The following is a 23560-nucleotide window of genomic DNA, read 5'->3' on the forward strand; positions in this document are numbered from 1 at the left end:
AGGTTGTATAAACTTAGGTTTGTATTCCCCTTCCGTTTAGAAAGTTGAGGGGTCATCTAACCAGGTATTTAAAGCAATCAAATATTTGATTCATTAATACAGAAAACTATTTCCTACTTGCTGGGGAAATCTTAAAATTCAAGCTAGGTAATTTATGAGTGAAATCGAGAAGCACACTTTCACACAAAGGGTATTGGAACAAGTATGGGAACTCTTTCCTTCAAAAGGCTGAGAGTCCTGCTCAATAGAAATTTTCAAGACTGACATAATTTTTTTTTAGGGTATCAAGAGATATGGAGCAAAGGTGGGTAATTGGAGTTAAGATATGGATGCCATGATCCAACTGAATGGTGGAACAGGCTTGAGGCCTACACCTCTTCGTATGTCCCTGTTCACTGATGTTTACTTTTTAAGAGTGTGTTTTTCATATCCCGCTGTTATATTAGATGATTTATAACGAATATTATTTTAAAAATCAATTCTGTAAGAACTCGTGTATTATACTGAAAGAAAAGCTTTTCATGCAACTTCGTGCTAAGCAATGAAATTGTCTCCTTGAACAATCAAATCCATGTTACAGCATGACTCTAATTATAAATCAGCCAGAATAACATTTGAGCAGAGTATGCGTCTTAGTACGAGTACTAGATGTTTAAAACAAATACAATAAATTATGAAAATCATGTTGATGTGTTTCCCACAATACATCAGATTGCAAGATGACTTTGGGGGAGATTGAGGGGTTCAGCACCATGTACCTCTCTGTTAGTTATCATAAAACATTGATGTTTTGCCTCACTGTTATCTTTCTTCTCTCATTAAGGCTGCCAGTTCTCAGGGAGCTGCAGGCTTTGTATATTGAATGAAAACTGACACACAATAGATAAATCAGTGAGCGTGCTCTGTGTGCTCTGCCACCCTTTTTATTTCTATGATAGGCTTTTCAGAGATGAAAGAAGACATTATTTTCCCAGTGAGACTTGTGTGTCTTTGAACTCTTTCCCACTCTCACTCTGTGATAAACCCCTTCCTTTACATCATTATAGATTATCAATATGCCACATGAGACTTTCACCATGGCAACCAGATCAGGCGGGTACCCTTAGCATTCTCTAAACTTGTGAGATATAGTTTCTCTGCCAGGATCAAATCTACTAGTTCTATTAGCAATTGGCATATTTTTGCATCAAATGATTTTAGACACAACAGTATTGGATGACAAAGTGATATGTTGTAGTGGGGCAGCATTATACTGAAGGCCTTGTTTATCCCTTGCCTCCTGATGTTACTCAGTCAAACTGGGGTTGTGGGGTGGGATAATGTGGTTGACAGAGAGCATGCCTGCTACTGCAAATCTGGGTGGGGGTGGATTTCCAGGGGTCATGGGGTAGGATAATGAGTTCAACTGAGAGCATGCCTGGTCCTCAGGCTTGGGGGAATTTCCATTCATCACTTCCCCACCATGATCCCATCTGGCCTCTTCTCCCTCTCAACATTTGCATAACATTCATCTGCACTCTCCTTTGTAGGAGACACTCATTAACTCTGACCCTCTCTCTCTTCAGGACAAGTCAGGATCCTGTAATATGTAAGAGCTCAAATCCCGGGAGAGTAGGTGATCAATCCAAAGTGTCTGAGCCAGTGTTTCTTTGGACTCATGTTTTAATCCCATATTCAGAATACCAATCCCAATAACATTGCTATTTCCCACCAGTCATCATTACAGCATCACTCAGTGAGACTGACAATTCAGTGTCAGATAGGTCAACATTATGAGTAGTTTTGTGTTGTATTTATGTTACTAGTTGACCAGTTATCCCATAGAGCATGCATTGAATCAATAGAGTTTTTGTGTTTCTGCACTCTGAAATGTGGAGGGCAAAGACGCAGTCTTCAGGTGCCCAGCACTGAAGTAAAAAAGTGCTTGTTTCACACAAGGTATATCAGGTATTGTAAAGACGCCAAAGAGTTTCTCTACCAGTGTGGCGGAGTCTGCTTTCAGCCTATGCAATGTCATCTTCTAGGGCATCAGCCCCCTGCAGTATACCTTGATGAGCATGGCACCTTTTTGAACACTGCAAACAAGCGTTCACAGCAGAAGTCAATGTTTACAGCCTTTGTAGTTTTGGTGGAAGCTCAAACACTGCCATGCAGGCTCTGGGTTCAAACTGTGCTGTACTTTGGAGAGCCAGACATCTGATTCAGAGATGTAGATGTGCACCTTGGACAGATTGATGAAGCAAAAGGATAGTGGGTTTGAAAGCATCGCTCACCCTCTGCAGTATACTGCCTTTATAGATCAGTCAAAATGCTCAGCTGCCTTTCCCATGGGATCAGTAACAGCTCAGGGGGAACAGCATGCATTGCCTTCTCTCAGGATGTCAGCATGAAACACAGTGCCAGTAGTCACTGGGTCATACTGCCCCATCAGCAGCGACCTGAGCCCAAGAAGAAGCCACATGAGCAATAGTAGCCTTCCAACAACTCTTCTGAAGCTAATTGGGGGAGCACCTTATAACATCAGTAGAGATAATTAACCTTCTTTTAAGGAAACCACTATGGATTGACCACTGGGGTAACAAACAAATTCACTACAATATTATGTTTGGAACTAAGATAAATACCTTAATTACATTTGAAGATTTGGTTTATAGTGTTTTTAAGAATTCATGGGATCAAAGGGAAAGTGGCAATTAGATCTAAAACTGACTTTTTGGTAAGAAGCAAAAGGTATCGTTCACGGGTGATTTTTTGACTGTTTCCAGTAGGGTTCCGCAAGACTCAATATCAGGCCCCTTGCTTTTTGTGGTATAAATCTTATATGTAGGGGGCATCATTAAGATGTTTGTACATGATACAAAAATTATTAAAATGCATTCAGGAGAACTTTTTAAGCCAGTATGTAGCAAGCCCAACAAAGAAAGGGGCAATTCTGGACTTGAGGGAATGAAGCTGGGCAGGTGGAAAGGGCTTCAGTGGGAGAGCCTTTTAGGAGCAGCGTTCATAATTTGATAGATTTAGTGTAGTTATGGGAAAGGTCAAAGACAGACCAGGAGTAAAAGCCCTCAATTGGGGAAAGGAAAATTTTAGTAAGGTGAAATGTGGTTTAGCAAAGGAGGACTGGAAACAGCTACTTGAAGATAAATCTGTGGCAGAGCAATGGGAGGTACTCAACGAGGAGCTAGTGAGAGTTCAGAACAAATACGTTCCCACAAAGAAAAAGAGTGTAATTCCCAAATCTAGAGACACTTGGATGTCAAGTAGCATACAGGATAGGATAAGGCAAATACCAGCAGATACTGACAGCTCAATGCTGCAGAACACCCAGAGGAGTATAGAAAGTGCAGGGTAAAATTAAAAAGGAAATTAGGAAAGCAAAGAAATGGCATGATAAAATATTGGTAAGTAAAATCAAGGAAAACCCAAAGTTTTATAAACACACAAAAAGCAAAAAGGAAAACTAAGGAATGAGCAGGGTCTAGAAGAGATGAAAAAGGTCACCTGTATGTGGAGGCAGAAGACGTGGGCGTGGTTCTTAATGAACACTTTGCTTCTGTCTTCACAAAACAGGGAGGATGATGCAGACAATGTAGCTAAGGAAAAGGAGTGTGAAATATTGGATGGGATAAACATAGTAAGAGAGGAAATATTATGGGTTTATCATCTTTGAAAGTAGATAAATCATCAGGTCTGGGTGAAATGTATCCCATGCTGTTAAGAGAAGCAAGGGAGGAAATAGCAGAAGCTCTGACAATCATTTTCCAATCATCTCTGACTTCAGGGGTGGTGCCAGGGGACTGGACGACTGCTGTTGTTGCACCATTGTTTAAAAAGGGGATAGATTGAGTAATTACAGGCCAGTCTGCCTAACCCTGGTGGTGGGCAAATTATTAGTTTAGTTTAGTTTAGAGATACAGCACTGAAACAGGCCCTTCGGCCCACCGAGTCTGTGCCGACCATCAACCACACATTTATACTAATCCTACACTAATCCCATATTCCTACCACATCCCCACCTGTCCCTATATTTCCCTACCACCTACCAATACTAGGGGCAATTTGTAATGGCCAATTTACCTACCAACCTGCAAGTCTTTTGGCTTGTGGGAGGAAACCGGAGCACCCGGAGAAAACCCACGCAGACACAGGGAGAACTTGCAAACAGACAGTATGAATGGTCATTTAGAAAGGCACAGATTAATCAAAAACAATCAGCATGGATTTGATAAGGGAAGGTCATGCCTGACTAACATGAATTAAGTTTTTGAGAGGCTAACAAGGAGGCTAGATAAGGGTAGCATGTATGATGTAGTGCACATGGACTTTAACAAAGTTTTTGACAAGGTTCCACATGGCAGACTGCTCAGAAAAGTAAAAGTCCATGGAATCCAAGAAAGTGGCAAGTTTGGTGCAAAATTGGCTCAGTGGCAGGAAGCAAAGGGAAGCAAATGGTCAGCTGGTGTTTTTGTGACTAGAAGGCTATTTTTCAGTGAAGTTCCATAGAGCTCAGTACTGGGTCCCTTGCCCTTTGTAGTATGTATCAATGATTTTGAACTAAAAGTAGGGGACATGGTTCAGAAGTTTGCAGATGATACAAAAATTGGCCATGTGGTTGGTAGTGAAGAAGAAAGCTGCAGACTGTGGTAAGAAATCAATGGAGTGGGCATGTGGGCAAAAAGTGGCAAATGGAATTCAATCTGGAGAAGTAATGCATTTAGGGATGGCAAACAAAGCAAAGGAATACACAATAAATGGTAGGATACTGAGAAATGTAGAGGAACAGAGAGATCTTGAAATGCATGCCCACAGATCCCTGAAAGTAGCAGGAGAGTAGGTAATGTGGTTAAGAAGGCATACAGGATACTTTCCTTTATTAGCCGAGCATAGAATATAAAATCGGGGAGGTTATGCTACAACTATAAAACACACTAGTTATGCCACGGTTAGAGTACTGCATACAGTTCTGGTCACCACATTACAGGAAGGATGTGTTCGCACGAGAGAGGGTTCAGAGGAGATTTACAAGGATTTTATCAGGACTGGAAAATTTTAGCCAGGAAGAAAAATTGGATAGGCTGGGGTTGTATTATTTGAAACAGAAGCATCTGAGGGGAGTTTTAATTAAGGTGTATAAAATTATGAGGGGCCTAGATAGAGTGGATAGGAAGGACCTATTAGCAGGTTAATGACCCTGAGGAGAGAGGTCAATAACCAGTGGGCATAGATTTAAAGTAATTGATAGAAGGACTGGAAGGGAGTTGAGGAGTATCTTTTTCATCCAGAGGGTGTGTGTGTGTGGAGTGGGGTGGCGGTGGGGGAGGGGGGGGGGTGCGGCTAGGAGGAGGGACTGGAGCTCACTGCCTGAAAGGGTGGTACAGCAGAAACCCTCATGGCATTTAAAAAGGATATGCACTTGAAGTGCTGTGATCTACAAGGCTATGCATTAAGAGCTACAAAGTGGGATTAGGCTGGATAATTCTTTTTCGGCTGACATAGACATGATGGGCCAAATACCTCCTTCTATGCTGTAAATTTATATGATTCCATGTCTTCTCATTACAGCATCTTGTCCTACATTGTTGGAAATCCGTTAATATAGAGTTTTGCTGAATGGTTTCAATGTTCTTTCAGGCAGAATGAAAGGAGTGATGAAAGGGTAACAAACACTGTGAATGCTGAGGGCCCTTTTCTGACCTTTCAGGTAAGGGGATTGAGGAGGTTACTGAAAGTGTTGCCCTAACAACTAATTCTCCAGCAGCAATCTGTTTGCTGCCCATCTTGCTTATGATTCTCCCTCCCCTTCATCCAATTCTTCCTCATCTGATCATGCTCCTTCTTTTGCTGTTCCTCCTCCAATTCCAACCCTTTTTGCATTGTCAGGTTGTGCAGAATGCAGCAGACTACAATGACATGGCTACTTTGGCTGAATCATATTGTAGGGAGCTCCCAGAGCACTGAAGACATCCTGAATCTTTGCTTCAAAAATGCCAGCAGTGTGCTCGATAATGCTCCTTATGTTGCCATACATACCTGTATCGCTCAGGTATGTTGAATCTACTAAAGGGTGGAGGTTGTATTCCTTATCCCCTTGCATGCATCCTCAGACATTCCTGACTTAAGGACTTTCATCATCCTTCCATGGTGATCGCACACCAATTGAACATTGAAGGATTGGAAGCCCTTCGGGTTTCCATAAGCTGCTAACATGTCTTCTGGTTCACTAGTGTCCTTTCGGGAAGGAAACCTGCTATCCTATTATTTATTTTCTTCAGAGTTATGCAGTCACCATATTAAAAAAACTATTGAATGTTTAAATAAACCGAGCCTTTGGTTTGAAGGATCCCATCGACTCAGCAGTCCATTTTATATTCTGCTCGATTTTATTTTCCATGGAGATGGGCAGGTGATTCTCTATCACCTGGTCTGCCCTGCTGACCCACATGAGTTTCACCCCCAGAGATCTAGAGTTATAGATACATAAATCTTTAAAAGCAGGATTGCAATAAACAGTTCTCAATGGATTAGGTTAAATGCCAGTTCAAAACTTTGGACAAAAATAGGACCAAGATATCTGAACTCCAGAAAAGAGGGACAGTGTGAGAAAATACCCCACATGGACTGCAGCAGTTCAAGAAGGCAGCTCACCACCAACTTCTCAAGGGCAATTAGGGACGGGCAATAAATGCTGGCCTGGCCAGTGATGCCAAATCCCATGAACAAGTAAAAAAAAAGCGATCACATGATAGTGCCAGTAAAACAGTTAGACCCTGTGCAGTTGGTATTACTAATGGAGACAACTCACAAATTCTGTGAAAATAATGATTAACACAGAATGATTATTACCACCTTCTCAGCTCCATTTTCGAAGGACAAACAGAAGCCAGTTACATTCACACTAACCTTCAAGTGCAACTTGCACCAAGTCCTGGGCTGACATTCGACCTTTTCTAACAAAGCACTGGTAGGCTCCTCCATCGCTCTTTGCCAATCCATCTATCATCAAGTTCTCGTGGTTATTTCCAGAGATTCTTACATTGCTGCCAGGGGTGATTATCTCACCATTCTGATACCACTCCACTTCATAGTCCTCTGCTCCAGTTACTGTGCAGGACAGCGATACCTGGCTGCCAATGCTGGTTTTCACCTTATGCGGACTTACGGTTGCCTTCAGGCGCTCTGTGCATTGAAATAAAAAGAGAGAGAATTGAAACTCTTATTGCTTGCAAAATGTTCATGAAGATCATTGTAAATTGATTCTTGCAAACTATACATATAAAAAAGGAGAAAGACTTATATTAGTGCTTTACATGCATAGAATTATATAGAATTTACAGCACAAAAACAGGCCATTTGGCCCAACTGTTCCATGCTGGTGTTTATGCTCCACACGAGCCTTCTCCCACCCCTCTTCATCTCACCCTATCAGCATAACAGTTTCTGTTGTTATGTAGATGGTACCAACATGGTACCAAGAGCAATGAACCAGTTAAGCCAGTAGGCTCTCATGCCCACATCTCTGTCCTGAGCTGCAGTGTTCCAGTGAACATCAACGCAAGCTCGAGGAACAGCACCTCTTAGGCACGCTACAGCCTGCCAGACTGAACATTGAGTTCAATCATTTCAGAGCATGATGGGCCCCCCTTTTCATTTTTAGTTAGTTTTTCTTTTTTCTTTTTTTATTTGTTTATTTTATTTTAGTTTGTTTCTACTGTGCCTACCCACTATTTTTTTGATTTTTGTGCTTGGGGCCAGGCTGGTTATTTTTCTGTCATTTAACACTCTCTCTGCACTAAGTTCAGTCCGTCGGATTGCTAAGCGAACAAGTTTTGACTTTTTTTTTCGTTTGGTTTTTCAGTAGATTTATTGGGAATCTAGAATAGTGGGAATGGAGGTAAAGGCAGTTGTATGTTCCTCCTGCAGAATGTGGGAGGTAGGGGTCGCCAAGAGTGTCCCTGCTGACTGCATCTGCGGGAAGTGCACCCAACTCCAGCTCCTCGCAGACCGCGTTAGGGAACTGGAGCTGGAGCTGGATGAACTTCGGATCATTCGGGAGGCGGAGGGGATTATTGACAGGAGTTATAGGGAGGCAGTCACACCTCAGGTAAAAGAAGTAGGTAGATGGGTTACCGTCAGGGGAAGGAAAGGGAACCAGCAGGCAGTGCAGGGATCCCCTGTGGCCGTTTCCCTCAACAACAGGTATACCGTTTTGGATACTGTTGGGGGGGACGACTTACCAGGGGTAAGCAATGGGGTGCAGGTCTCTGGCACAGAGTCTGTTCCTGTTGCTCAGAAGGGAAAAGGGAAGAGGAGCAGAGCATTAGTCATTGGGGACTCCATAGTTAGGGGAACAGATAGGAGGTTCTGTGGGAACGAGAGAGACTCACGGTTGGTGTGTTGCCTCCCAGGTGCCAGGGTACGTGATGTCTCCGATCGTGTTTTTGGGATCCTTAAGGGGGAGGGGGAGCACCCCCAAGTCGTGGTCCACATAGGCACCAACGACATAGGTAGGAAGGGAGATAGGGATTTAAGGCAGAAATTCAGGGAGCTAGGGTGGAAGCTTAGAGCGAGAACAACCAGAGTTGTTATCTCTGGGTTGTTGCCTGTGCCACGTGCTAGCGAAGAGAGGAATAGGGAGAGAGAGGAGTTGAACACGTGGCTGCAGGGATGGTGTAGGAGGGAGGGTTTTGGTTTCCTGGATAATTGGGGCTCTTTCTGGGGTAGGTGGGACCTCTACAAACAGGATGGTCTTCACCTGAACCAGAGGGGTACCAATATCCTGGGGGGGAGATTTGTTAGTGCTCTTCGGGGGGGTTTAAACTAAATCAGCAGGGGAATGGGAACCTAAATTGTAGTTCCAGTGCACAGGCTGTTGAGAGTAGTGAGGTAGGGGATAAGGTTACAGGGACGCAAGAGGGCACTGGCAAGCAAGAACTTGGTTTAAAGTGTGTCTACTTCAACACCAGGAGCATCCGGAATAAGGTGGGTGAGCTTGCAGCATGGATAGGTACCTGGGATCCTGATGTTGTGGCCATTTCGGAGACATGGGTAGAGCAGGGGCAGGAATGGATGTTGCAGGTTCCGGGATTTAGATGTTTCAGAAAGAACAGAGAAGAGGGTAAAAGAGGGGGGGGTGTAGCATTGTTAATCAAGGAAAGTATTACAGCGGCAGAAAGGACGTTTGAGGACTCGTCTACTGAGGTAGTATGGGCCGAGGTTAGAAACAGGAGAGGAGAGGTCACCCTGTTGGGAGTTTTCTATAGACCTCCGAATAGTTCCAGAGATGTAGAGGAAAGGATAGCGAAGATGATTCTCGACAGGAGCGAGAGTAACAGGGTAGTGGTTATGGGGGACTTTAACTTTCCAAATATTGACTGGAAATACTATAGTTCGAGTACTTTAGATGGGTCTGTTTTTGTCCAGTGTGTGCAGGAGGGTTTTCTGACACAGTATGTGGACAGGCCAACCAGGGGCGATGCCACATTGGATTTGGTACTGGGTAATGAACCCGGCCAGGTGTTCGATTTAGATGTAGGTGAGCACTTTGGCGATAGTGATCACAATTCGGTTAGGTTTACCTTAGCGATGGGCAGGGACAGGTATATACCGCAGGGCAAGAATTATAGCTGGGGGAAAGGAAATTATGACGCGATTAGGCAAGATTTAGGATGTGTAGGATGGGGAAGGAAACTGCAGGGGATGGGCACAAACGAAATGTGGAGCTTATTCAAGGAGCAGCTAATGCGTGTCCTTGATAAGTATGTACCTGTCAGGCAGGGAGGAAGTTGTCGAGCGAGGGAGCCGTGGTTTACTCAAGAAGTTGAAGCGCTTGTCAAGAGGAAGAGGGCGGCTTATGTTAGGATGAGACGTGAAGGCTCAGTTAGGGCGCTTGAGAGTTACAAGCTAGCCAGGAAGGATCTAAAGGGAGGGCTAAGAAGAGCAAGGAGAGGACACGAGAAGTCATTGGCGGATAGGATCAAAGAAAACCCTAAGGCTTTCTATAGGTATATCAGGAATAAACGAATGATAAGAGTTAGAACAGGGCCAATCAAGGATAGTAGTGGGAAGTTGTGTGCGGAATCAGAGGAGATAGGGGAAGCGTTAAATGAATATTTTTCGTCAGTATTTACAGTAGAAAAAGAAAATGTTGCCGAGGAGATTACTGAGATACAGCCTACTAGACTAGATGGGATTGAGATTCACAAGGAGGAGGTGTTAGCAATTTTGGAAAGAGTGAAAATAGATAAGTCCCCTGGGCCAGATGGGATTTATCCTAGGATTCTCTGGGAAGCCAGGGAGGAGATTGCAGAGCCGTTGTTGTTGATCTTTAAGTCGTCATTGTCGACAGGAGTAGTGCCGGAGGACTGGAGGATAGCAAATGTTGTCCCCTTGTTCAAGAAGGGGAGTAGAGACAGCCCTGGTAATTATAGACCTGTGAGCCTTACTTCGGTTGTGGGTAAAATGTTGGAAAAGGTTATAAGAGACAGGATTTATAATCATCTTGAAAAGAATAAGTTCATTTGCGATAGTCAGCACGGTTTTGTGAAAGGTAGGTCGTGCCTCACAAACCTTATTGAGTTTTTCGAGAAGGTGACCAAACAGGTGGATGAGGGTAAAGCCGTGGATGTGGTGTATATGGATTTCAGTAAGGCGTTTGATAAGGTTCCCCACGGTAGGCTATTGCAGAAAATACGGAAGTATGGGGTTGAAGGTGATTTAGAGCTTTGGATCAGAAATTGGCTAGCTGAAAGAAGACAGAGGGTGGTGGTTGATGGCAAATGTTCATCCTGGAGTTTAGTTACTAGTGGTGTACCGCAAGGTTCTGTTTTGGGGCCACTGCTGTTTGTCATTTTTATAAACGACCTGGATGAGGGTGTAGAAGGGTGGGTTAGTAAATTTGCGGATGACACGAAGGTCGGTGGAGTTGTGGATAGTGTCGAAGGGTGTTGTAGGGTACAGAGGGACATAGATAGGCTGCAGAGCTGGGCTGAGAGATGGCAAATGGAGTTTAATGCGGAGAAGTGTGAGGTGATTCACTTTGGAAGGAGTAACAGCAATGCAGAGTACTGGGCTAATGGGAAGATTCTTGGTAGTGTAGATGAGCAGAGAGATCTTGGTATCCAGGTACATAAATCCCTGAAAGTTGCTACCCAGGTTAATAGGGCTGTTAAGAAGGCATATGGTGTGTTAGCCTTTATTAGTAGGGGGATCGGGTTTCGGAGCCACGGGGTCATGATGCAGCTGTACAAAACTCTGGTGAGGCCGCACCTGGAGTATTGCGTGCAGTTCTGGTCACCGCATTATAGGAAGGATGTCGAAGCTTTGGAAAGGGTGCAGAGGAGATTTACTAGGATGTTGCCTGGTATGGAAGGAAGGTCTTACGAGGAAAGGCTGAGGGACTTGGGGTTGTTTTCGTTAGAGAGAAGGAGGAGGAGAGGTGACTTAATAGAGACATACAAGATAATCAGAGGGTTAGATAGGGTGGATAGTGAGAGTCTTTTTCCTCGGATGAGGATGGCAAACACGAGGGGACATAGCTTTAAGTTGAGGGGTGAAAGATATAGGACAGATGTCAGAGGTAGTTTCTTTACTCAGAGAGTAGTAGGGGCGTGGAACGCCCTGCCTGCAACAGTAGTAGACTCGCCAACTTTAAGGGCATTTAAGTGGTCATTGGATAGACATATGGATGTAAATGGAATAGTGTAGGTCAGATGATCGGCGCAACATCGAGGGCCGAAGGGCCTGTACTGCGCTGTAATATTCTAATTCTAATCTAATTCTAACGCTTTGTCTTTCACCACACCATTAATATACCATTGCCTTTGCTCCATGACCTTCTGGTCAGTTATTCTCTGTGACCTTGTCCTATCAACGCTTTCTCTTTTGTTATCCCTTGCCCCACCCCTGCTTTACTAGTTTAAAACCTATTACATTTCTAATATTTGCCAGTTCTGATGAAGGGTCACTGACCTGAAACGTTAACTCTGCTACTTTCTCCACAGATGCTGCCGGACCTGCTGAGTATTTCCAGCATTTCTTGTTTTTACTTCAGATTTCCAGCATCAGCTGCATTTTGCTTTTATTTAATTAAGCCAGTAGGACAACTCCCTGCTCCTTATTCAAAGTAGTGCCACAAATTCATTGATGTTCACCACAGCAGCCACTGGAGCCTGAGCTTAAAATTATACCCAAAGGACAGCTGTCTCTGTCAGTTAAGCCTTTCCTCCATACTGCACTTGTCCCCCAATTCTGGAACTCCCTACTTAACAGCACTGTGGGTGTACCCACACCAGATGGACTGCAGCAGTTCAAGAAGGTGGCTCATCACCAACGTCTCAACGGCAGTTAGGGATGGGCAACAAATGCTGGCTTTGCCAGCGACGCCCACATCCCATGAAACAAATAAAAAAAAAATTTAAATGCTCAACTTTTACATTATGGCTTAAACCCATATTCTCAATCTCAGAGGTGAGTGTACTATCAAGTAATCCGACCTAATATTTAAGCACAACCGACCAATTCTATGAATTCATGCTTCTGGCAAGGTCTTGCACTGGGAAGACACACTTCCTGACATAAAATCAGCCCTTACATACAGAGTAGTGAAGGCTGTGAATCATAGGTAGATCAGCCTTTAGTAACTATTCGGAAACCTTTGATTATCTTTCTTCACAGATTAATGTTCCTAGAATCTACAATTAAAGAAAGTTCTAGTCTTTATGCTCGTTAGCACTAACAGAAATGTAATAATTCTGATTCATTTTCAGTTTTCACTGATATTGGGATCACCATCCATACTAGCTTAAATGTTTCCTCATTCGTGTTATACTGGCACGTCTCACCTTTCCAGCAATGGTGATAATGCTGTTCCAGCCATGCTTGTTTTCTCACCTCCACAGCCTTCTCGGCAGGCTGACAGTGACATTCTCTCTTCAATTGGGTAGCAATTGTCACCCAACTGAAGAGCGAGAGCATCCCCTCAATACTTTCACACGGTCTCCAAAATAATTGACATCGACCCTTTAAATCAATTTACCTACTCCAGTGCACCACAAAGCATATGTCGCTCAGCTTCTCACACTCCTCAGCGGTATTAAACAGCTACCAGAACATCTCCTCCCTTCCCTCACTCCTGCCAAGTGATAATTTTTTTTTGTGTCTAATTATCTCCCGAAACTCATCAGCAAGCTGATGATGCCCGTACAGTTCATCTCCTCATTCTTACCTGTGAGATTATAGTATCCTTTTTATTTTTCTCAGCTCTTGCCCTTTAAGCAGTGACCTCAGAGTTAAAGGGTTACAGTCTGAATTTACTGATCAAATGCGTATTGAACAAATGGTGTACAGCAGGCCTGAATTGGCATGACATTCAGCTAGTATTTGCACAGCAGTCAGTTCAATTTATTTGATGTTTCAACAATCTGTCCTGTTCAAAGAACTCATCAAGATGTTTATTAAAAGATAATTGGTGACATGCTGTTTCAATAAGATTTCAGATCGTAAGGACTCTAAGTCTGATGACTAAGTGTTTTAGTCAGCAGCTACATTCCAGTGCTCTCCATTCCACTCTACCATCTTCTACCATCCATAAAGTTGAGCTCATCAAATAATTCTGCTACCCGGACCCCAACTCGCATCAGATCCTGTTCACCCATCACTCCTCTGCTTTCTGACCTACACTGGCTCCCGGCCCACAAAAATCTTGATTTAAAATTCTCATCCTTGTTTTCAAATCTCATACTGCTCTATCGTTGTAAACTCCTCCAGTTCTACAACCCTCCAAGAACTCTGCATTCCTTAAACACTGGCTCTTGCGCACCACCACTTCCTTCACCCCACCACTGGAGGTCGTGATTTCAGCCGCCTAAGGCGCTAAGGCTCTAAGCTCTGGAATTCACTCCCCATATCCCTTCGCCTCTCAGCCTCTCACTTGTCCTTTAACATACTGCTTAAAGTCTACCTCGTTGACTGAGGTCACCTGTCCTAATGTCTTAAGCTTGATTGCCAACTTTTGTCGAATTATGCTCCTGTGAAGCGCCTTGTGATATTTTACTATGTTGACGGTGCTATATAAATACATATTGTTGTTGTCGTAACTTTGTCGAGTTGACAAATTGATCCCCAGTCATAAATTGGTTTTGGATTGTCACTCAAACATTGACACTTGCACACCTAACAATTGCAGACCAAGTACCCATTTTAGAATCCCGAATTGATGCTCCAGGCAACAATATTTCTCACCTTTTTTTGGAGGACCGTGCCTTTAAATTGAACATGTTTTCTGGTAATGGAATTGTACTTGCCTTGGGCAACAGAGGAATGGCTAAAATTGCGGTAAAGTTCTGTGTTCAGTCTTTTTACTGTGGACCACGAGCACAATAAAATCATCTAGAAGAGGTCTTGGTGATATTTGAAGAATTGAAATGTAGGCTAAACCACAAGCTGAGCATAATTTAAGCTAAAATAGCAACATTTAAGAGGCATCTGGACAAGTACTTGAATGAGCAAGGCATAGAGGGATATGGAATTAATGCAGGCAGGTGGGATTAGTATAGATAGGCATTATGGTCAGCATGGACGCGGTGGGCCGAAGGGCCTGTTTCTATGCTGTACGACTCTATGACTCTATGAGCGAAATATAAAATCCTCTATCACCTTGTACGTATTGTGTGATTAATAGTATACAGCCATTTTCAAACATAGATCAGTCGTCATCAGGGTTTACAATTTCCTGCCAATTAAACAACTCACTTTAAATCTCAGGTTGCTTTACCAATAAGAAGGGAAAAGTAGAGGCCAAAAATGAACAGCCACCTAACAGCTTAAATGCCCTCCCTTTCCCTCGAATACCAGTAATGTGGTGGTTTCATTCACTCAACAAGATAGAGTTTAAGAAAAAAAATCAATTTTTGAAAAACTGTTCCTGCACAAATCATGACCACTGTGCTCGTTGACCTACTTTGACTTCTGGCCCGACAACATATCCATTTAAAAATTTTTATCCTTGTTTTCAAATTCCTCCATGGCCTCGCTCTCCACATCTCTGTGATCACCTCCAGCCCTACAACTCTCTGAGATATCTGCACTCCTCCAATTCTGGCCTCATGCACATCCTTGATTTTCTTGGTTCCACCATTGGCGGTCATACCTTTAGCTCCCCAGGCCCTAACCTCTGGAATTTGCTCCCTAAGCCTTTCCACCTCTCTACCTCTCTCTCCTCCTTCAAGACCTTCCTCAAAACCTACCTCATTGTCCCAATATCTCCTTATGTGGCTCAGTATCAAGTTGAATCATAGAATTGGTACAGTGCAGAAAGAGGCCATTTGGCCCATCGTGTCTGCTCTGGCTCTCCGGAAGAGCAATTCACTCATTTCCATTCCCTGCCTTCTCCCCATAACCCTTCACGTTCTTCCTTCTTATATAACAGTCTAATTCCCTTTTGAACCTGCCTCTACCACACTCTCAGGCAGTGCATTGCAGATCTTAACCAATCGCTGTATGAAAAATCTTTTTCCCATGTCACTTTTTCTTCTCTTACCAAATGCGTTAAATCTGTGCTGTCTCGTTCTCGATCCTTTCACGAGTGGGAACAGTTTCTCCCTATCCACTCTGTCCAGACCCCTCATGATTTTGAACACCTCTATCAAATCACCTCTCAGTTTTCTCTTCTCCAAGGAAAACAGTTCCAACTTCTCCAATCTATCTTCATAACTGAAGTTCCTCATCCTTGGAACCATTCTCGGGAATCTTTTCTGTACTCTCTCCAATGCCCTCACATCTTTCCTAAAGTGCAGTGCCCAGAACTAGACACAATGCTCCAGCTGAGGCAAAACTAGTGTCTTATACAACTTCAACATAACTTCCTTGCTCTTGTACTCTAGACTCCTATTAATAAACCCAGGATACTGTATGCTTTATTAACTGCTCGCTCAACCTGTCCTGCCACCTTCAATGACTTATGCACCCCTCTGCTCTTGCACCCCCTTTAGAATTGTACCCTTTACTTTATATTGTCTTTCCATGTTTTTCCTACCAAAATGAATCACTTCACATTTCTCTGCATGGAAGTGTCTTGGAAAGTTTTATTACATTAAAGTTGCTAGAAAAAGTTGTTTTTGTTGTTTAAAAATATTGTTCAAATGTTTTTCTTCTAAAGAACTTGGTGGCCTCAACAGAAGCATTCTTTGGTAATCTTAATAATTCATTCTTGGAACATTTCAGTTTCTCAGCGTGCAGTATTTCAGAATATATCCTGCACTATCATGTCAGAGATAAAGAGTATTGACAAACTTGATGCAAATTCATTCATTAATTGGCAAAAAAATGCAGGGGGAAAATGAGGAGAATATTTTCACATGGCAAGTTGTTAGGGTCTGGAATGCACTGCCTGAAAAGATAGTGGAAGCAGATTCAATAGTAACTTACAAAAGGGGCTTGGCCATATACATGAAAATTTGCAGATCTGAGTAAAAGAGTGGGGCTAGTTAGATAGCTGGGCTGAATGGCCTCCCTCTGTGCTGTCTGATTTATGGTATGTGCAACCCAGCTCAGTGACATGCTAACAGATACTGTAGACTGGATTTTGTGGAGGAGGTGGGGCTCCCTGTGCCGGGCTGTAAAGGTGGGGGAACCCTGCCTCAACCTCTATGCGCCCTGCTCCCCCCCCCCCACCCCATTGTTCCAGAGGCAATTTTTCTGGTGCCGGGATCCCGTCCCTTTTAAGACGGGGTTCCCACCTCCATGAGCTGCCGGCCAATCACAGGGCTGACAGCTCAGCAGTATCAGCAGCACAACTGGGAGCGATGGCCACTGCTGGTATTGCAGGGGCCTCAGACCCAGGCCCAGCGCTGGAATCCCTGATCTCAGATAAGTGAGGCGTGGTTGCCAGTGCTAGTCCAGAAGGCCCGGTGAGGGGGAGTGAGGAGGTGGTCGTAAAGTCCAGGGGGAGGGGAAGTCCTGGCAGGTGCGTTGTTTCATGGCCAGGGCCCTCTGTGGGCCACAGATTGCCCATGAAGGAGGGACCCCTCCCCAAGCTCGCTGGAGGGCGCCTTGTCCTACAAGGTATCCTCCCTGCAAGGCGGAGGCCCCCCTCCATCTGGGCGGGAAGGACATCATCGGCCTATCCCACCCCTGGGAAAATTGCTTGACGATGGGGCGACAACAGGCCCTCTGCTCCCCCGTCACCCGTCAGGATTCTAGGTGCCCCCCACACTGCCTCAGGGGACCCATAAAATCCGACCATGTGAATGTGTGGCCTGGCTACGTGAAATATAACTAAAAGCCTAAGAGCAACATGATGGGGTTCTCTTAGGTCAGTAAGGATCTCTTAAACTGATGGCAGTCAGTGTCTGAAGGGGGTGCAATGCTTACTTACGTTTTACATTCAGGCGCCCGACAACCTCTGCGTTCCCAAAGGTGTTCCACACCTCGCAGATGTACCTTCCTGTGTCTGCTGGGACTGCCTTCACAATGAGCAGCCCAGTGACAGTTTGCCTGAACCTGTTGTCCCGTGCCAGGGGGGCATTGTCTTTCACCCAGCGGTATTTCGGTGCAGGATGCCCAGAGGCTTTACAAGGCAATTCGACCCGTTGATCTGCCATGACTGTCTGGTGGCTAAATACGTCCAGAACTGTCGGAGCCGAGTTAGCAGGATCTGTAGAGAAAGTCGCAGTTGCATTTTACAAATTATATAATGCTCATAGTCAAGTAGCAATAACTAAGACAAGCTTCAACTGCCCACACAAAACTTTGAAGTGCAAGAAGTTCTGCTTTCAATACTCAAGCTGCCGTCAGTCATACTTTAACCCTCCCTTGCTCTTCCGCAGCCGCAGGTTTCTGCTGGGGCAGTCCATAATGCTAAGCCCTTCCAGCACCTTGCTTGAGTTTTCATTTGTCTTGTGCAAGCCTTGACAGTGAATGTTGGCAGGCAATTCAACCATGGAGGGCATCAGAGCTGCTGCCAATCCTGTCTTCACCCATCATCAACACTCACACATTTCCAACCATCAGACTGGAAACCCTGGCTATTTTTGCCTTCCCAGCCTGAGATGCTTGGCCCTCAAGAGCATCCTTGGGTGTGAACTTAATGCTCCCAGCTCTAAATCAGAATGGAGTGAATTCAAACCTCACTCAGGACTGATCATCTAATCTAGGCCTATACTATCTACACCCCATGCTCTGCCATTCCCTCCCAAAACCCCTCTGCCTCCCTTGTTTCCTTTAAGGCCCTCCTTAACATATACCCCTTTGATCAAATTTTTGGTCACTCCTCCTCATAATTTCTCCTGATTATTCTTTGATCATGCCTCTGCAAAGTGCCCTGGGATGTTTTTCTACTATATTGTAGATATCTGCAAGTTGGTGTTGGTTAACATATCCCATGATGTCTCAAAGCACATGACATCCACTGAATTACTTTTCAATTGTAGTTATTGTTACGCAGACAACAAAGTCCCACAAGCAGCAAAAAGAGATGAATTACTCATTGAACAAAAGCAAAATACAGCGAATTCTGTAAATATGAAATTAAAAGAGAAAATGGTGTTAAAGACAAGTTTGCTGCAAAACTGCCCATACTGCCACTTAACCAAATGCACTGCTGGTTATACAGTTAAGCTCGATACAGTCCTCATTTAATACACACAAACACAAGACTTTGGCTGAATTCCCACCCACCCATCTGTCTCAGAAAAATCTCAAATCATTTCCTACACGGTGAGTTACTTTGAAATGCTGTGACTCTTGTTACATGGGAAACACATGAGCCATTTTACACATAGCAAGATCCCATGTGCAAATGAGATGAATGGCCAGTTAATTTGATTTCAGTTGAGAGATGAGCCAAGACACCAGTAGAACTCCCTGCTCTTCACTGAATAATACCATGGGATCTTTAACATCCATCTGAGCCATCAGATCAGGTCTGAAGGATTGTGTTTCCAACAATTCAGAATTCCCTCATTGGGCTGGATTTTGTTTCTAGCCTGTCATCAGGTCCTATGGTGGGGTGGGGAGTGGGGGGAACGGAAACTCCGAGCAGCAGCGACCGTCACGGACTTCACACCAGGATTGTCGGGCCTGATCTTCCCGGCAGTGGGGAAGCTCCACAGCAGCCCCTCCGCCGATCTGCGACAGGATCTGAGTTAGCATATTTAAATTACATATTTGCATGAATTAAAATGTAAACCAGAGCAACCTTAGCTTCAGTTCTAGATCTTCAGTGCGTTGTGTAGCACTCAAGCACCTTCACTTTCTCACACAGGGAACAGTGGCGCCACTGAGTGAGGAAGGAGTGAGCTTTGCACTCTGATGGGTGGGGGGGGTGGTGGTGAACTCTGCACTCTGATGGGGGGGAGGGAAGGGGTGAACTCTGCACTCTGATGGTGCGGGGGGGGAAAGGGGTGAACGCTGCACTCTGATGGTGGGGGGGAAAGAGGTGAACTCTGCACTCTGATGGGGGGGGGAAGGGGTGAACTCTGCACTCTGATGGTGGGGGGGGGGAAGGGGTGAACTCTGCACTCTGATGGTGGGGGGGAAAAGGGTGAACTCTGCACTCTGATGGGGGGGGAAAGGGGTGAACGCTGCACTCTGATGGTGGGGGGAAAGGGATGAACTCTGCACTCTGGTGGTGGGGAGGGGGAAGGGGTGAACTCTGCACTCTGATGGTGGGGGGGAAGGGGTGAACTCTGCACTCTGATGGTGGGGGAGGGGGAAATGGGTGAACTCTGCACTCTGATGGTGGGGAGGGGGAAGGGGTGAACTCTGCACTCTGATGGTGCGGGGGGGGTGGGGGGAAGGGGTGAAATCTGCACTCTGATGGTGGGGGAGAAAGGGGTGAACTCTGCACTCTGATGGTGGGGGGGGCGGCGGAAGGGGTGAACTCTGCACTCTGATGGTGCGGGGGGGGGAAGGGGTGAACTCTGCACTCTGATGGTGGGGGGGAAAGGGGTGAACTCTGCACTCTGATGGTGGGGGGAAAGGGGTGAACTCTGCACTCTGATGGGGGGGAAGGGGTGAACTCTGTACTCTGATGGTGGGGAGAAATGGGTGAACTCTGCACTCTGATGGTGGGGGGTGGCGGAAGGGGTGAACTCTGTACTCTGATGGGGGGGAAGGGGTGAACTCTGCACTCTGATGGGGGGGGAAGGGGTGAACTCTGCACTCTGATGGTGGGGGGCGGGGAAGGGATGAACTCTGCACTCTGATGGTGGGGGGTGGTGTGGGGCGGGGAAGGGGTGAACTCTGCACTCTGATGGTGGGGAGGGGGAAGGGGTGAACTCTGCACTCTGATGGTGGGGGGGAAGGGGTGAACTCTGCACTCTGATGGTGGGGGAGGGGGAAATGGGTGAACTCTGCACTCTGATGGTGGGGAGGGGGAAGGGGTGAACTCTGCACTCTGATGGTGGGGGGGGCGGCGGAAGGGGTGAACTCTGCACTCTGATGGTGCGGGGGGGGGGGAAGGGGTGAACTCTGCACTCTGATGGTGGGGGGGAAAGGGGTGAACTCTGCACTCTGATGGTGGGGGGGAAAGGGGTGAACTCTGCACTCTGATGGGGGGGAAGGGGTGAACTCTGTACTCTGATGGTGGGGAGAAAGGGGTGAACTCTGCACTCTGATGGTGGGGGGTGGCGGAAGGGGTGAACTCTGTACTCTGATGGGGGGGAAGGGGTGAACTCTGCACTCTGATGGGGGGGGAAGGGGTGAACTCTGCACTCTGATGGTGGGGGGCGGGGAAGGGATGAACTCTGCACTCTGATGGTGGGGGGTGGTGTGGGGCGGGGAAGGGGTGAACTCTGCACTCTGATGGTGGGGGGGGTGGGGGGGGGAAGGGGTGATCTCTGCACTCTGATGGATAGCAGGGCGGGAATGGGTGAACTCTGCGTTATGCTGTACTGTTTGCAGTGCTGGCAGCCTTTTAAAACTGGTGCCAGAACCTGCTCCTCCAACTGGTGACGCCGTGAACAGTGTTGCTGAGACCTAACCACATGATCAGGTGGGTTGCCGCCGTCAATATGTAAAGTGGCCGCCCGCTGCGTAATCGCAATGGTGAGGCAGCGCAGGCCCCGTGGGTGACGGCCACCACACCCATCGTTGCAATGTAGTGTCCACCTAGATTATGTTTTAGCTCAAGCAAAATCATACAATCATACAGCACAGACGAGGCCATTTATCCCAGTATATCTGTGCCGGCTCTTAGAAAGAGGTATCACAGTTATCTCACTCCCTCTGCTCTTTCCCCATCGCCCTGAAAAAATTTCCCCCTTCAAGTATTTATGCAATTCTCTTTTGAAAGTTACTATTCGAATCTACTGTCATCATCTTTTCAGGCAGTGCATTTCAGATCATAACAACTCGCTATCTAAAAAAAATTCCATTCACCACCCGTCTGTTTCTTTTGCTAATTATCTTAAATCTGGGTCTTCTATATTCCGCCCACAACCCCCCCCCCACCCCCTCCACTCCGCCAGTTCTCCCTATCAACACTGTCAAAGCCCATCATAACTTTGGGCATTTCTCTTAAATCTCCCCTTAACATTCTCTCTTGTAAACCCATGTTTTCAGTCTCTCGACATAACTGAAGGCCCTCATCCCTCGTACCATTCTGGCAAATCTCTTCTTCCCCCTCTCTAAGGCCATGACCTGAAAAATAGAAAATGCTCGAAACACGAAGCAGGTCAGTCAACATCTGTTGAGAGAAAAGGCGGGTTAATGTTTTGGGCGCAACACTTCACTAGACCCATCGGTCCTGCTGTGCATTACATAGAATTTCACAGCACAGTCACAGGCCATTTGGTCCAACAGGCCTATGTTTCCAGATTTATGCTCCACATGAGCCTTCTCTCACGTAACTTCATCTCGCCGTATCATCATATCCTTCTATTCCTTTCTCCCTCATGTGCTTATCTATCTTCCCCTTAAATGTTTCTTTACTATTCACTTCAACTACTCCATGTGGGTAGGGAGTTCCACATTCTCACCACTCTCTCAGTACAGATGTTTTGCCTGAATTCCTTATCGGATTCATTAGTGACAATCTTATATTTATGGCCCTTTGTTTTGGCCTCCCCCATAAGTGGAAACCCCTTCTCTATGTCTAACTTACTAAATCCCTTGTAAGACTTGTATCAGCTCCAATGTTACCGATAGTTGTACACTCTCAATTCTGGTATCATCCATGTAAACCTTTGTTTTGCACTTTCTCCAGTGTAGTTTTCTTTGTCTGTTTTCACCAGATCATCGAATCATACAATAACAGAAGGAGGCCATTTTGCACATGGATCCATGTCAGCACTTGGGGGAGAGACGTACCTGACACAAACAGCCTGGCGCTGTTGCTCTGCCTCGTTTCACCGGTGTATCTGTGCCGTGTGATACACCGGTAATTATACAAGCCGTCCTCGTTCTGTACGTCTAATATATACAAGGCTCCGGTAGGCGTGATGTGGAATCTAGATCCTGTAAAACAGAATGATTCGAAACATGATCAATTCTTTTCCAGCCAAGCTCATTATGGAATAATATTACTTGGAGATAAAATTGGTCTATACCACCACCACTAAACAGGCTTGTAGCAAATCGGCAGCCTCTTATACACTGCACCAGTTTTTATTTTCCATTGACTTGGAAAATATTGCCAAAATTTTTATTTTCAAACCAAGTTAAAGTGACAACGAGACTAGAAAACGTGTCTCCAAAAAGAGTCTGAACTATCATCCTGTAAACTTCAGTGGAAAGAATATCAGATGCAGTAAAAAACCAGCCGCTGATTCACTACCAGCCTGTTTTGCACTGCTAGCATAGATCAACTTGATCCCCTTATGTCAAAGTGGCTGTAAAGGAAAGCTCAAGAAAATACTGAGTTAACTTTTAGAAATGTTATTAGGTAACAAGAAGTTTTTTTACTGGTTAAGTCATTTCAGCCAGTCTTTGGTTTTAGCTTGTGCAAACCAATTTTTCTTTGTTATTTACATGAAGAAAATGGTTTCAATTAAAATTTGCTCCAATGGGCTCCTTTTATGGAAAAGAAGCTAGGGTAAATTCAGTGAGGCTGTAATCCTGGTGCAAAGTCTCATGGGACATGATCACTGGTCATGGGATAGTTCACTTCACATTATTGGGGAGATTCTGGTATGTGGGCTTCTATCCCAGGTTTGGATCAGCTGAGTAAGGGAAGACTATTTCCTCTGGTTGAGCAGTCAGTGCTGAGAGGTCACCAACTAAGAGAGTGAGAAAAGATCAGAAGAAATAGCACTAAGAGTTGTGAGAGCATTGAATACCTTGCACAAATAGTAGTTGAGGCAGAAACCATAGCTAAAAGGGAAAAACTTTTGAAGCAGAGGAACGTAGCCTGCTATGGGGAGAGAAGGAGGTATGGGACTAGTTGTGGATTGCACATGGACCAATTGGTTCCTAATGTGCTAGCAGTTTATATAATTCTAACATTTGCCCAATTCTGTATTTATACAATAATTGTGACAATAAAGTAATCTGTCAGCTTTAGAAACTAAAATAAACATTGACATTGCATTAAAATTCAAATGAGGGGAGAGGGAAAAGGGGAACC

At 45.1% G+C, this 23560-nt stretch overlaps 1 protein-coding gene across 5 annotated transcripts in view; it reads right to left on the bottom strand.

Moving 5' to 3' along the window:
• The window catches only part of LOC137374264 (cell adhesion molecule DSCAM), a 555631-nt gene that overhangs the window by 241561 nt on the left and 290510 nt on the right, over positions 1-23560 (bottom strand). For all 5 annotated transcript variants that reach the window (XM_068040060.1, XM_068040056.1, XM_068040059.1 and 2 more), the window contains exons 3-5: positions 22306-22452; positions 17372-17650; positions 6901-7176 (exon numbers count right to left, since the gene is read on the bottom strand). In XM_068040060.1, coding sequence (XP_067896161.1) covers positions 6901-7176; positions 17372-17650; positions 22306-22452 — 702 coding nt within the window. The remainder of the gene's footprint in view (positions 1-6900; positions 7177-17371; positions 17651-22305; positions 22453-23560) is intronic.

This window comes from Heterodontus francisci, chromosome 10 (assembly GCF_036365525.1).
Source record: "Heterodontus francisci isolate sHetFra1 chromosome 10, sHetFra1.hap1, whole genome shotgun sequence".
In the NCBI taxonomy this organism is placed as follows: Eukaryota; Metazoa; Chordata; class Chondrichthyes; order Heterodontiformes; family Heterodontidae; genus Heterodontus; species Heterodontus francisci.